This window comes from Acyrthosiphon pisum, chromosome A2 (assembly GCF_005508785.2).
Source record: "Acyrthosiphon pisum isolate AL4f chromosome A2, pea_aphid_22Mar2018_4r6ur, whole genome shotgun sequence".
NCBI classification, from domain to species: domain Eukaryota; kingdom Metazoa; phylum Arthropoda; class Insecta; order Hemiptera; family Aphididae; genus Acyrthosiphon; species Acyrthosiphon pisum.
The window spans coordinates 95,272,422-95,287,224 of record NC_042495.1 but is presented as its reverse complement, the minus strand read 5'-3'; the positions used below and the strand labels follow the sequence as shown (position 1 = coordinate 95,287,224).

Here is a 14,803-nt window from a genome sequence, read left to right as displayed (position 1 = left end):
TTTTAAAGTGCTCATAACTTGCTTAAAAATTAAAATATGATAAAAAGCTCATGAGGTCGTCTAGATAATAATCTTACCTTTAGATTTTATAAGAGGTCAATTTACTCTAATGTTTAAGCTAACGGAGCTACACGTGTTCTGCTTTGAGTATAATTTGCTATGTTATGCACTTGTAAGACGGAGACAACACATGCGGGTATCACGTCCTCTTAAGTATTTAAGATACTACTCAAATACTTTGAAAAAGTATTTGGAATACTTTTCAAATACTTTTGGTTTTTAAAGTGGGTTTCTAATTATCGTAATATAAACACATAGGTAGTAGGTAATCTAATAGTTATTTAATAGTTTTAAAGGGAATATTGTTATTCAATATTCAATAACTTTTTTTAGAAATCTGGTTTTCACAAACCTTTGAGCTTCGGCTAACACAGAAATACAGAATATTAAATAAAACTATTATTCTATAATTGTAGTTGACAATAATATTTTTCTAACCAATTTTTTCGAATAAAAATAAAATGTTCGAAATAAAAAACCAAAGTATTCAATACCAAAAAGTATTTAATACAAAAAAAAGTATTTAAAATACCATTCAAAATACTTCATGCTGAAAGTATTTAAAAATGTATTCAATACTTAAAAAATTATTTGAATACTTTTACTTAAATACTTTACAGGACTGGTTATATGTATAATTATTCTACGTTCGCCGGTAGAACGCTATACAACCAAATTCGTCCGTTTTAGTGGATAAAAAAAAAAAACACCATTGTTAAACCATTAGCTTCCTTGCTCCGCTCAGAATTTAAAATAAGGATACATTGGCATGATTTCGTTTTATAAGCATTAAAAGTTTAAAATTTATTAAAATTAGTAAAAGTTAAAACAATTTGCAAATTATTTTGTTTTAATTAATTCATAAAATTTTCTATTTTATAGATAAGGATTTAAAATTTAAAATAATGTAAAACATATTAAGTAATTCATAGGTACTGCCACAAAATAATCTTAGAAAATATAATGTAAATACATTATTTTTTTTATTATTATTTAAGTTCAAATTCAAAGGAATAAATTATAAATAATAAACTATAAACCAACCTTTCCTCGAACTCCATTGACTACATTGTAATTACCATTCCAATCAATACAAACAGGAGCAACGCCATTACTAAAAGAAACTGTGTCTTGTAACACAATTATAGCAATATCTTCAGTATGATACCCAGTAGGTCCAAAATAACCATCTTTCAGATAAATAATTTTCACCTATACAATTTTTTAATTTATATTATTTCATATGTCAAACCAATTATTTTTGGAGATTAGAATTATTAATAATAGTTACATTTATTATTTGAGTAAAGTCATTGTCAATAGTTGTAAAATTTCTATCATATTTTCCAACAGCAATTTTGAATAGACCATCGTTTATTGATATTATCTTAGATAACATACCTTTTTGCCAAAAACAGTGAGCAGCTAAAAACGATTTTAGTTAATTCATTATTTCATAAATACGTTTTACAAAGATTTTACCAGTAACAACTAAATTTGGAGCAATAATTGATCCTCCACAAATCATGTCATAATTATAATTTTTTTGATTTAATTGATATATTCCAACATTCCAAGGTGCCGTTCCAACAAGTGCTATTTCACCGTTTTCGATCAATACTTGGTTTTGGATATACACTCTACCGCAATCTAAAATAATATTTGAATATAAATTATAATGATTAATAAGTAATAATACTTATAGAATAGACATAATGATGACTGTTTAAAAATGTACATCAAACAATAATTATGCTTAACCTTATGATTATTTGTACTTCCTTAATTACATTATATATAATTCATACACAAGGACTTAGATACAGTAAATGATAAATCAACTAATAAATATATACCAATTAGAGACTAATGTTTATATGACAAAAAATATATTACATGGATTGCAACTATATAGTTGTTTATTCCACTTTCCATTAGATTGACAAAGTAATTCAAGTGGAGTATGATCTTGTCCATTTGGTGCAATATATGTTGGCTTACATGATGGTATCGCTATTGTATCAGGCATCGAAAAATTCGAACAATTAGCATACTTACAATTATGACTGCATTTAATATCTAAACTTTCTGATTCTAGAGGTGGACACATTTCTATAAATGTAAATAAATTATAATCAATCATAACTACACTTTGGACTTTTAATATTATACCTATAAATAAATAAGTAATTATTAGGTACAACATTCGAATTACTATACAATACTTACTGAAACACAATTTATCAAAATTCGATAACCATTTTCCACTTCCCAGACAATACCTAAAGCTATATGTATAAGCCTTATGATATCCAACCTCACAATTCTCAATAACAGTAAGTTTGTTATTAATTAATGTCCCGTGAGATAAAATTTCATTAGAACCTTCATAAGAATATACAACTCCTTCGACGGTCGGTAAAACGCACGATTTCCCTGTGAACTGTCAAGACCTTAAATGTAATATATATAATATAATATATTCCTTTTAAAATATTTTCCGATTTATTTTCATTAAAAAAACCAAGCCAATAAAATAATTTTAAAATTTAAATCAATACATTTAAAGACATATATTTACTTACATGTTTATTTAAAACTCCACGAATCCAATGCAAATGGTATTCAATGTCTGTAAAACCCATGACTGGTGTGTTTGTATCATTTAAATCATAACCTGTGACACTCAGTATCCCGGTTAAATAATACGAATCAAAGTGTAAAAAGGATATGCCTGCTCCTACATCTCGATCATATAACATTTCTCCTGAAACAAGAGATAATTATTTATACATAAAACACAAATTGTTGTTAATATTATTAGGTAGTGGGCCTACCATAGGTGGTATCTGTTAAATTTATCGTATTGAGGGTAACATTTATTTTTATTTATTTATAAAAATGCCAAATTCGGCTTTTTAACCAACTGTGTTTAAGAAATAACAGAATGAAAAATTTAACAGTTTTAATCATTTAAACTTAATATCCATAAAAAAAAGACGGTGAGCCGAATTACGAGTGATTATCGGTTATTATTAGTTAACGATATGGGCATATTATTTGCCCGTTTGTAAGTGGGAATGACCCACTTGAAAATAAAAGGGCCCTTGGAGCCTAGAGAACTAAAACAAAATCGCTCCAAATGACGTGTGGGGTATCAATATGATAATATGACATTCAACTATTCTTTGGGGGTTAAATTAATACAAAGTTTGACGTCGTATTTTCATCATGGTTCGAACTTCTTCGAGAGACTGGGTAATCCAATAATAGGCCTGTGATAATGAGGCACATGGGCGAAATTTAGGTGTTAACCTGCAAAACAGAGTAATCAGTTCTGGAATTTTTTTTTTAAACAATGTGAGCTGCGGAAGCAACGATCTCACATAGCTCAAAATCTGTCCCCCCATCCGATTACCAGCAACAATAGGATACAACACAGATTTCCAAAAACAAATCACCTCATTATAGAGATGCGTATGTTATATTGATATAGAACTCACCTAAACACCATGGCAGAGTAGGTTCGAAAGATTAAATGTATTAATATAAAAAGTTGCATTTAGCCAATATGGCTTGCAAACATATCATTACCGACTTGATCAAAATAACTGTTGGCTACGGTTATAGATAATCTATTAGTCAAGTAGTGTGGTTTCTTGCTGTCAATACAATGAATTGAAACCATGATCATTAGTTAATTACCTGATTGCGAATTTGTATTATATATTTTTACTGTCAGCAAATCTTAAATACTTTGTAATAGGTATATGGCGAAGTTTCACTGTATTTATTTTAAACTAAATTTGGAAACTTGGAGTTTGAAAAGGGAATCTGGCTAGTGCATTCGAGAGTTCAAAATTTAATATTTTCAGTAGTTTTCAAAATACAGGGAAAAACAAAAAATCATTGTATATGGATACGAAAAACTATTCTCAGCGGAGATTATTGTGTGTGCGTCCACCCAGTTGACAGTTGACCCCCACCCATGCCTTTATGCGAGTGACATACAGGTTGATAGTTAAATACGTAATTTCCTCTCTTTGTAGAAAAAAAAACTAAACAATTATTGCTTGTATTAGGTTACTCTAATAAAACAATATAGATGTTGTCTGAATCTGGTTTTGCATAATACACATATTAATTATGTTTTTTTTTTTTAGTTAGGTATTAGGAAAAGTACTAAAATATATTACTTTTGACCCTCAAAGTACCAACTAGATCCTATATATCAAAAATGTCCACCATAATTAAAAAACGAAACATTATTACTACTAATTACTACAATTATCGCTAAAATCAGAATCTAAAAATGTATTACCCAGCTTATAATCGGTACAAAATTTATCAAAAGTCACGTATAGATTAAATTCGTCTGGATATGTTTGTCGACAAGTAGCAGGTTCACTATATTGAATGAACCTTTCAAATAATACAGGAATTTGTGAGTCATTCTTCTTGTTCCATAAATTAATCTGAAAAGTATGAAAAAGTTGTAAAATGTACAATTATAATAAAGGTATAATAATTATATTATATTAATATCCCGTTATGTAAGTTCCTACCTATCTGTAATGAATTCAATTGTATTTTTGAATAAAGTCTGACTGATAAACTGTTTTTAATTTTGGGGATGGATCGAATACGAAGTTAGAATAATGTTTAGGGTTTTTACAACTTGTACGTCAAAGCTCTGACGTGCATTAGCTTAAAGGGGCTATATTCACACAACATTAAAATTTTGACCAAAATTAACTGGGCGAATTATAAATTTTATACTCAATTTTTAACTTAATAGCAGTTGGTTTTCGGAATTTATTCTTAGTTAATCAATTTTAAGCTATCCCCAAAATGTAATTAGTTGTGTAGATAAATTAAACATAACCACCCACCACTTTTCAGAAATTAAACCAGACAAATACTTTCAAATAATTTTTATGTATTTAATAAAACTACATATTATACAGTACAACATAATATTTACCATTCCTGCATCTCCATTTTCTACTTTATACATACTATTCCAATCGATACAAACAGGTGCAATGCCATTACTAAACGACAATTTTTTCGCTAACACAATAACAGCAATATCATTAGCAAATAACCCAAATTTTCCATTATAACCTCCACTCAAGTAAACTATTTCCACCTGCACAATTAATTTAGATTTTATTATACATATTATAAAAATTATTTGTATACTTTGATATATTAATAGGTACTTTACATTCGTTAATTGAGTTACGTTACTGTCAATAACAGTAACAGCAATTTTTATTCGACCATCGTTAACTAATATTATATTAGATAGCATATCATCTTTCCAAAAACATCGAGCACCTAAAACGTTATTTAATTAATTACCATTCCTTCTTAAATACATTGTACAAGGATTTTACCAGAAATGACTACATTTGAGGCAATAATTGACCCTCCACATGCAAAATCATGTTTTGTATCTGTTTTACTTATTTGATATATTCCAACATACCAAGGTGCCGTTCCAACAAGTTCAAACTTACCATTTTTGACATTTTGATGGCGATTGAAATACCCTTTACCGCAGTCTACAACATAATTGGATGTAATATTAGAAGTTCTATATTTAGATTAATATGCGTAACTCTGGCATCTATTAGGTATTACACAAACATATAAAGAATATTAAATGTAATATATAGCTACTATTTTGTACTTGTTGTCATATTTGTTCCATATTCATATTGAGCACACAACTCTTTGGCCTCGTCTGAACCATCTGAACAATCCTTTTCACCATCACAAACCCACGACCATTTGATACACAGTACATTTGAACAATAAAACTTATCCTCAGTATTTCTATAATTTTATTGAAATGTGCAACAAATTATTATTTGATACAGTTAATACAATTCAATTAATGTATACAATTTACAAGCAAATGTAAACAAAATATTAAAAAATAAAAATTAAGGTAGGTACCTATTAGTAAAGTTTTTATGTAAATTAAAGTGATTAATATAAAATGGATTCAAGTAAATAGTTATCAATATGGTTACAGATTATATAAATAAATGTTATATGGCATGTCGGAATCCGATGTCCTATTCGAAGTCAAAATTTTCACAGTAGAAAAAAATTAGAGGATATAGTAGATAAAGTTAATTTTTTACATAATTAACATATTGTAAAAAAGAAAGGATTAAGATTTTCTAGATCATAATGTGTAGTTTAATAAGAATACTTAATATTAAAATATTTAATATAGATCATTCTTTGATTGATGGTGCTCATTAAGACTTTAGGGCTCTAATTCCGTCAAGCCTCAACCACCACTAGGCATTTTCTACATACTACATTTTTGGCACTTATAATAACATAATAAGTATTTATACTACAGTTACCAACATTGAGCAGGAATCATCATCTTCCCCGTCACACAAAATTCCGGATCCTGAAATGAATTTTTATACATTAAACAATGTATTTAACAATGTTTTTATACGTAACAATGTTTACCTAGTGGATTATTATTATTATTGATGGTACTGGATTAATGTAATAATGTTTTACGTAATAACACATTAATTCTAATATAAGGTAATATTTTGTTATCTTATATATATCGTGCATTCGTGAGTAATTTATGCTGAGACAGTTTATTTTAGTTAATAATAGTGTGTGGGGAAACAAAAGATTTGACCAGCCATTAAAATATATAGGAAACAACAAGCAACGTTTCACTCGCAAGATACTTACCCAAGCTACCTACAATTTTTTTCTCAATATATTCGGTATCTTGTATTTTTTTATAATATATGTTATCATAAGAACAAATTACTTTACAGCGTTTTTGATTGTAGTTATCGACGAATATTCAAGAGTGGTTGTTTTATTTTCACAATTTTTTTGAGTCTGGCGTATGCAGTTAATGTACATATAAAATTATTAACACATTATGTTTGAACTTAATAATTATGAATAAGTATAATAACTATAATATTTAAATATAATACATGTTATATCGACCTGAGTACTTTATACTAACATAATTTCATTAAAACACAATTTTCTATTTATTATTATGTAATATATTGTTAACAGTGATATAACGTACCAAAAAATAAACATGAATATATTAACCAGGTATACGCCACCTTCATTGTCAATGGTGAGCTGAGATTAAAGCAAATATATTTAAAAATACAAACAATAAAATGTTTATGCATACATTTTATTACATCAAATTAACGTCACTATATACACTAAACAATATTTTATCTTACATTTTCTAATATATTAGTTGGTATACCAAAATATTTTATACCAATAATAAACACTGAAAATATCTGTAGAGAACTTATTAATGTTTAAAGCACTAGAGTTATATACACAAGACATCTGGGTCTTCTAAAAATCTAAACCACTATCGCATGATGCTAATAATATGTAGTCGGTTTGTTATTATACCTACCTCTTGATAGTATATGTGATCTTATGACCGAAGGTCATTCTACGTAGAAGGCGGAAATAAAGAAATTATGAATAACTAACTTGATTTCAAATTGATTTTATAATAGATCGTACCACTACATCAAATACACCTAATGGTTTTTGATTATACCTACCTATTCATAAATACGTGCCAAGTTCTTCAGACTATGTATAACTAATACATTAATGTAATATTTTATACTTTTATATTGACTATATTAAACGTAAGCACATTATATACTATTTTTGTATAGGTTTTTTAATATATGTCTACCTAGTAATAACTAATAATATTACATTGTTTGATTCAGGCACGTAATTTAGGGGGGTGGTGGGAGTGATTGCCCCCTAAAGACCATATTGTAATAACTAATGATACATTTATACAAAAAATAAAAAATTGGATTATGATTATTAAAAAAATAATTTTGTTCCAAAGAATGGGCCTCACTGCAAGCCTACTTCCCTTATCTTTTGACGCCGAAAGTAAATAATCGATTCCGTAACTACCTACGATGAAAACCACAGTCTTAAAGATAAGGTTGGACAACTATTCACTATCAGCATTCCGCTTAGTGAGGTGAATTAATTTCCAAATGTTGCCACTGTACATTTGATCGCTGCCCTACAGACTTTTTTTGAGGTTATAGCATTATAGTACCTATTATACAAGTTTAAAATAACCTTCGACCATATAAACTAGCTAGTTTATTATAAACCAACTAGTTAATATGGTCGAAGAAAATAATATATAATAATATAGTCCATAAAAATAACCCCGAATGACATATAAATAATGTTCCTCACCTCAAAATAAGTCAAACCGGCAGCGCTTTTGTGGCAACTTGGGAAATTTTTTTGCCTCATGAAGAGGAAATATTGTAATAGGCGGGAGGGTGCGAAGTTTTCCAATCTTATCTTCTAAAACCGTGATGAAAACCGTTTTTGTCATCCATATTCAATATCCAGACCACGATCTTATCTTCTAAGACCGTGATCCAGACGTCCACACCCGTATAACATTCATTTTATCAGTTTTTATCTCACCAATAATTAGTAATCAGTGTATTTAGACCACTCTCTTGCAGTAGCTGTCAAACGTCAGATATTTGGTGGATGTATATTACATAGTACTGGGAGCCACCGAGCGGGGGTAGTTTTTACTACACCTGCGATGATACGCATTACGCATGATAGAATTAAGTCGTACATCAATTTTAGAGCAACAATACACACAATGATAAACTCCCTGTTCGAGAGTATGGAGGGTGTTCGGTGAAGGACCAGTGGGTCTTGCGGGGGTTCAGTCGTGGACCTTTGATCGCGGCGACGTGGACGATAATATGATTTACGATGTGTCGTAACACTCCCAATACATAAGGATATACCTACGAACTGCATTTTGAGACTCAAGTCAAGGAAGCATGTCTGCCTAATAGCAAAATACCTTATTGAAAACCAGGAAGGAATGACTGGTGAACAAATTGGAACCTATCAAACCCTGACAGCCATAAACTAATCAAGGACCCATGCTCCCAAGTACCTGGCTTCTAACTTAAGTGACGAGACTGGGTCACCTTGAACAGAATTCGAACCGGACACGGAAGATGTGGAGAAATGCTTTTCAAATGGGGTATGAAAGACTCACTCTTCTCAAACAATAGAGCATATCAGGGGGCATTGCCCGATCCGAGCTTTCAATGGAACAATTAACGATATCCACGACGTTTTGGATGCGGCACTGGCCTGGTTGGGATCACTTGACGTTCTCCTATAAAGGTTCATCCCATCACACAGATGTTACCAACAAATTTGACACTAACTGTATTATATTATAACATTATTATTCTATTTTATTTTATTTTTTATTTTTATTTTTTTTATAATTAAGTTTATTTCATATTTATTAATAATTTTTATAATTTTTATTGAGTTGTTATACTTGCTTGCTAAACACCATACGATAAAAAAAAAAAAAGTAATCAGTATTCAGTAATCACTAATCAGTTAAAATTGGTTATTTTTCAAAAATATGTTAATAGTAAATTAATGATTACTTATTACTTATTACTAGTAAATAGTAATACACTAATACCTATGTCCTATCGTGTCCTATTAACTTTGTTAAGCAAAAAAAACCACCTATTATTATAAGTATACAATGTTGCAGAATTTTAAGCCTCAACCGTTCTGGAAAAATTCATCGACTCCCAACCACAAAAAAAAAAAAAACACTTATTTACGTGCCTGGTTAACTTATTTGTTATATCTAATAGTTATTATATGCTGTGCAACCATACAACGTATTTCTAAATGGAACTAAGCGTCTATACAACATTTAGAATCAATTAGGTATTATTCCATTATACAGTAACTGCACATTGATCTCTATTATCCAGCATACCAAATAAACAATTAAATATGTAATTTTAAATTGTCTGAGTAAATTCTTTTCAATTACCATATTATATTAAATTTATATCGTTGTGTAAAGAATAATTGTATATATGCATGTACCAAAGCGTATCACTTGGTGGTTTGCGTCATGGGTGATATTCTGAGTGGAGCGAGGAAGCTAGTGGTTTTACAGTGGTGTTTTTTTTTTATTTTTTTTTATTCTGTATAAAATTATCTACCAGATGGTACTTTAGACCAGTCATTTTTCGATTAGCTCAATAGTTATTTAATGCCACGTGAAAAACCACCGAAAAATTACGATATAACCACTAGAAAGGCCAAACAATTTTCAGCAGACTTATATAATATATTGTATACAGGTATACTAGAGTTTTTACAAAAAAAAAAGTAAAAACCTTTATATTTTCCATGCAATTATCTAGTTTATTATGAATATCGTATACCCAATAACACAAAGTTGTAGTTAAATTATTTAAACTTAAATTTAAATATTTATAGGTAGACATTGTACCTAAAAATATTATAATATACTGAATAATATTATAGGCTGACAGACCTGCACCTTCGATCAGAATCGTTTTTCGTACTTATACAATAATTTCATATCATTGGATTCAAATTTAACACATCCATCACAGTGAATCTCTAGTCTCTATAGAAACTTAATGTACAGTAGATCGTTACCCACTTAACAGCTTTCTTTTATTCTGGTTGAAAGTGGAAGCCCTCTCTAACACTCACGACTCTAACTTACAGAACATAAAAAAGGTATTAGTGATGTGATGAAGAACAAAGTTAGCATATTTTACAAATGACTTATATTTCCCATCACGGCACCATTTCTTGGTTAGCGACGGTTAGCTTGGTAGTTAGATAGTACCACGATAATTATTATTATGCGTATTAATATTTATAATTGGTGTCACGGGAAACGAGCTCTACTCTATTAATTTAAGCAACCATAATGAATATATGGAATAAAATATTAACGTATATGATTAGTTGTAGTCGACCTTACACAGTGTAAAAACTGTAATCCTAAGTACTGAAAAAAAATCTATAAATCATTAGAGTCATTTGTAACATTTAACAGTCTGGCAAACGTGTCAGAATCGCAAACTAGTCGTCCTTCTAAAATTCGGTGACTATGAAAATTAGCATTAGAAGTCAGATAGTCAGGTATTTTACAAAAACAACAACTTTCCATCTGTAACTCGCGCAGTTGCCCATATCAAAGGAGCTGACATCATAATATTATATATGCTGAAATACAGCATATTAAGATGACCATAGCCATTGAGATCAGAGCACCACAACGCCACTCAAACCATACACACACACACACACACACACACACACACACACACACACACACACACACACACACACACACACACAGAATACACACATTTTTACACTTTTATACCTTTTTTTCCCCTCATGGTATCGAGAACCGGAGGGGGGACTGCGTTAGAATTACGTCCCCTCTGGCCCCCATCGTTTATCGTTGCAATAACATATATGTACCTAGTATAGGTACTAACTCGGAGGGCTTACAATCAATAACAACAAAAAAGTAAATGTACAGGAATATACAAAAATGAACAAAAAATATACAAAGTATAACAAAGTATACGTATGAATGTGTTTGTGCAATGATGCATAGAAGACGTCTCAGCATGGCATCCTCTTCGGCTCTTCACGATCCGGCTTGAAGACCGCCAGTCTCAGGTCCCGTTCTACCTGCTCGGCTTGACTGTAATTTACCTAAACCATCACCTCCTCTCCGAAGCTTGTCGAAGTCTTTCCTCCTGTCCCTAGTAGGTCAAGATGTTCTCTACCATTCTGTAGTACTGGCGGAAAGTTTCTTCGGCTTCTCGCAGCACAAAAGCTTTTTCTGCTTGGTCGACAGGGAGGGGCTATTTACGGAGGAGTTCGTACACTAACATATTATACTAGGACACGAGATTTTTATATATTAGATATTTAAAAGAGAAAAACTATGTATGTTTCTAAATAATCTCAAATTTGAAAGAAAAACAGCCAAACAGGAATCTTGAGATTCAAGGCGTAAATTAAAACCTTTTTTTTTTGTTTATAAATGATTGCCATTGGTTACTCAAGTAGATCAGGTAGAAGCATATGCATCAAATTGTTGCGCTTGTAGCCCCGAATAGAGAAACTAGGTATTTATTAAAACAAAATGTATGTATTTAGCTTATATACTCAAAAACTACTCAGTTAAATTTTAATAAAATCTCACAGACTATTTTTATAGGGGTGTCAGAAAAGTTTAGAGATTAAGTACCTAGATTAAACGTTGTGAAAAAATATACCAAGTGCTACATCCAATCCACGACTTGCGGTTGCCCGTCTAGGTCGAAATATATCACAAATCTTGGTACACTGACGCTGATTTATCCATGGACTGATATACACTAAAACTGAGATATGCTCAAACTGAGATACACCTGTCCTATATAGTGTATTATACTACAAAGGATTTACTACAAAAAAAAAACTAAATACGGGTGAAGCCAGGATATTCAGCTAGTATAATTATATATATATAGATTAATACATACCTTATAATATATTATAATGTAAAAAGCACTTATAATGTTTTGCTGTCACCAAAATGAAATATCCCCAAAAAGTCTTTCGACCTATTTTAAACCAACATGTTAATATTTATGGTACCTATATATTATTATGTTAAAGACGGTTCGAATTTAATATGTGTCAATATTATATAATGCCTAGGTACTACTTATGTATTATGGCTTAGTGACTTACCTTACCTATAACCTAACCTATTATGTTTATAGTGTGATGAGAATTATTGTATGAACTGTTAAAAATTGTTACACATAATTAAAAACGTATTGTTTTATTTTATAAAATATTGATTTCAATTACAATTGGAATAAATTACTTTAATAACACTACCGTACCTAATCTTATTGGACTTAGTTATATTTGTTATACAGTTCACGAATCCATTGGATATGATATTTAACTTCTGTAAAAACAGCAATTGAGTTTTTTGTTTTTGGATCCTTTATACTCACTACTCCGGTTAAATAATAAGAATTAGAGTGTAAATAACATAAGCCTGCACCGCTATCTCCCCTATTCACTCCTTGTCCTGAAACTATAGATATTATTTTATTCATAATACTTAAATCAATCATATTATGACAGTTATTCAGTAGTGAGTACATTATAGGTATACCTTATTAATGAAAAATAAGTGCTATAATACAAGCGGTTGTTAGTGGATTTGTTATGAAAGTAGCTGTTAGCCGATAATTCAATGAATTTAAACCATAATTATTAAAACTTCAATGAATCACTCATCAATGACTCCCAAAAAATTATAATACAGTAATACAGTAAGTAGATAGCCATTACATAGACATTAAAATACAATGAATAAATAACATAAGGCATAATATAATGATATGAGTAAAATTTAGTTTATTTGAGGCACTTGTTTTATGTAATTCACTACCATAGGTGGGATCCGAGATTCAAATTTTGTTGTGGTGACAAAATATTTTGATAGTGAGAACAGCGAACGACTATCAATGTACACAAGCAAGCCTGGGCAATTAAAATGGATAATTGTTAATTGAGTTAAGTTAAGTTGATAGAAGACATTTAAAAAGTTTAAAGTTAATAGTTATCATATATTTTTTTTAACTCAGTTAAGTTATTTTTTTTTTTAAATAAATAAATAAATAGCCAGTCATATGGTTTGAAATAATAAAAAGTAAATGTTTATGCAATATGTATCATCAATAATAATATTTTTATATTTATTATTTCATTATTTATAAATCAACATAACTTGGATTAGATTAAAAGTAACTCGTTATATTAAAAAATTAAGTTAGTGAATATTACATTTTAAATAGTGAAGTTAAAAAGTTAAAATTAACTTAACTTTAACTTTTTTAACTCGTTTATGTCCAGGCTTGGACATAAGTGATAAGTGTGCTATTTTAATATGTTAATGAGTAATAAAATATTGCTTTAATTTGATAAAAGTGTTACCGACTATTACAATATCATACTTCATATTATAATTTATTTTCATCCAAACGTTTAGCGTTTGAAAATATAAGTTTAAATTTTATAAAGCTAGGTTTACTATCATGTGAGTCAATGACAATAATTTTTCTAAATAATTTTTAATCATAACATTATATGAGTCGATGAGGTCCACAAGGAATGGAACTAAAACGATAATTTTATGCCGTCATGCACTATTGTACTTCAACATAATTCAACAGTTCTAGCCAGATTACATTTTGATATTATGGATCATTAATTTGTACGAGAGTTACGTCTATAAAAGTACGAAGATGCCAACGCTTTATAGTTATAAAGTGTGTCAATTAAAACAATTAATGTGTACGACAATGTGGCGCCAACGTACACTCAATACGAATATAGTTTGTTTGAAAGATATGTAGAAATATATTTTTTATTATTATACTCATAGGCGCAAATAGACAAATTATTTTGGGGGGACTAAAGCCCCTCCTATAATATTTTCTAAAAATTATATATGCTCAGTACTAATAACTGACTTTTGAACTGGGGGGGGGGACTTGGCAGAAATGTGGCATAGAGTTGAGATAGGTATATTATAATATACATACATATAATAATAATAATATAGTATACACGAATATATAATATGTGCCATTAGTGCTTAAATATTTTGTAATTAATATAACTTCATATAGTAGGTCAACGCGTATATACGTTAATGAATATGTTACATTAAAAGTTTCCATCGTCCGAAAACAGCAGCAACGACTATTATTATAATTTA

At 29.6% G+C, this 14,803-nt stretch overlaps 2 protein-coding genes across 2 annotated transcripts in view; both read right to left on the bottom strand.

Annotated features, from left to right (window-relative positions):
• Positions 1-6,911, bottom strand: part of LOC100575119 (modular serine protease-like) — a 9,747-nt gene extending 2,836 nt beyond the window's left edge. The window contains exons 1-13 of the mRNA XM_029488990.1: positions 6,805-6,911; positions 6,454-6,499; positions 5,759-5,904; positions 5,463-5,630; positions 5,291-5,403; positions 5,045-5,212; positions 4,382-4,535; positions 2,646-2,827; positions 2,290-2,503; positions 1,957-2,172; positions 1,543-1,710; positions 1,352-1,485; positions 1,105-1,272 (exon numbers count right to left, since the gene is read on the bottom strand). Coding sequence (XP_029344850.1) covers positions 1,105-1,272; positions 1,352-1,485; positions 1,543-1,710; positions 1,957-2,172; positions 2,290-2,503; positions 2,646-2,827; positions 4,382-4,535; positions 5,045-5,212; positions 5,291-5,403; positions 5,463-5,630; positions 5,759-5,768 — 1,695 coding nt within the window. The 5' untranslated portion in view covers positions 5,769-5,904; positions 6,454-6,499; positions 6,805-6,911. The remainder of the gene's footprint in view (positions 1-1,104; positions 1,273-1,351; positions 1,486-1,542; positions 1,711-1,956; positions 2,173-2,289; positions 2,504-2,645; positions 2,828-4,381; positions 4,536-5,044; positions 5,213-5,290; positions 5,404-5,462; positions 5,631-5,758; positions 5,905-6,453; positions 6,500-6,804) is intronic.
• Positions 6,912-12,831: 5,920 nt separating this feature from the next.
• LOC100575039 (mannan-binding lectin serine protease 2) overlaps positions 12,832-14,803 on the bottom strand; it is a 24,452-nt gene continuing 22,480 nt past the window's right edge. The window contains exon 6 of the mRNA XM_029488994.1: positions 12,832-13,111. Coding sequence (XP_029344854.1) covers positions 12,927-13,111 — 185 coding nt within the window. The 3' untranslated portion in view covers positions 12,832-12,926. The remainder of the gene's footprint in view (positions 13,112-14,803) is intronic.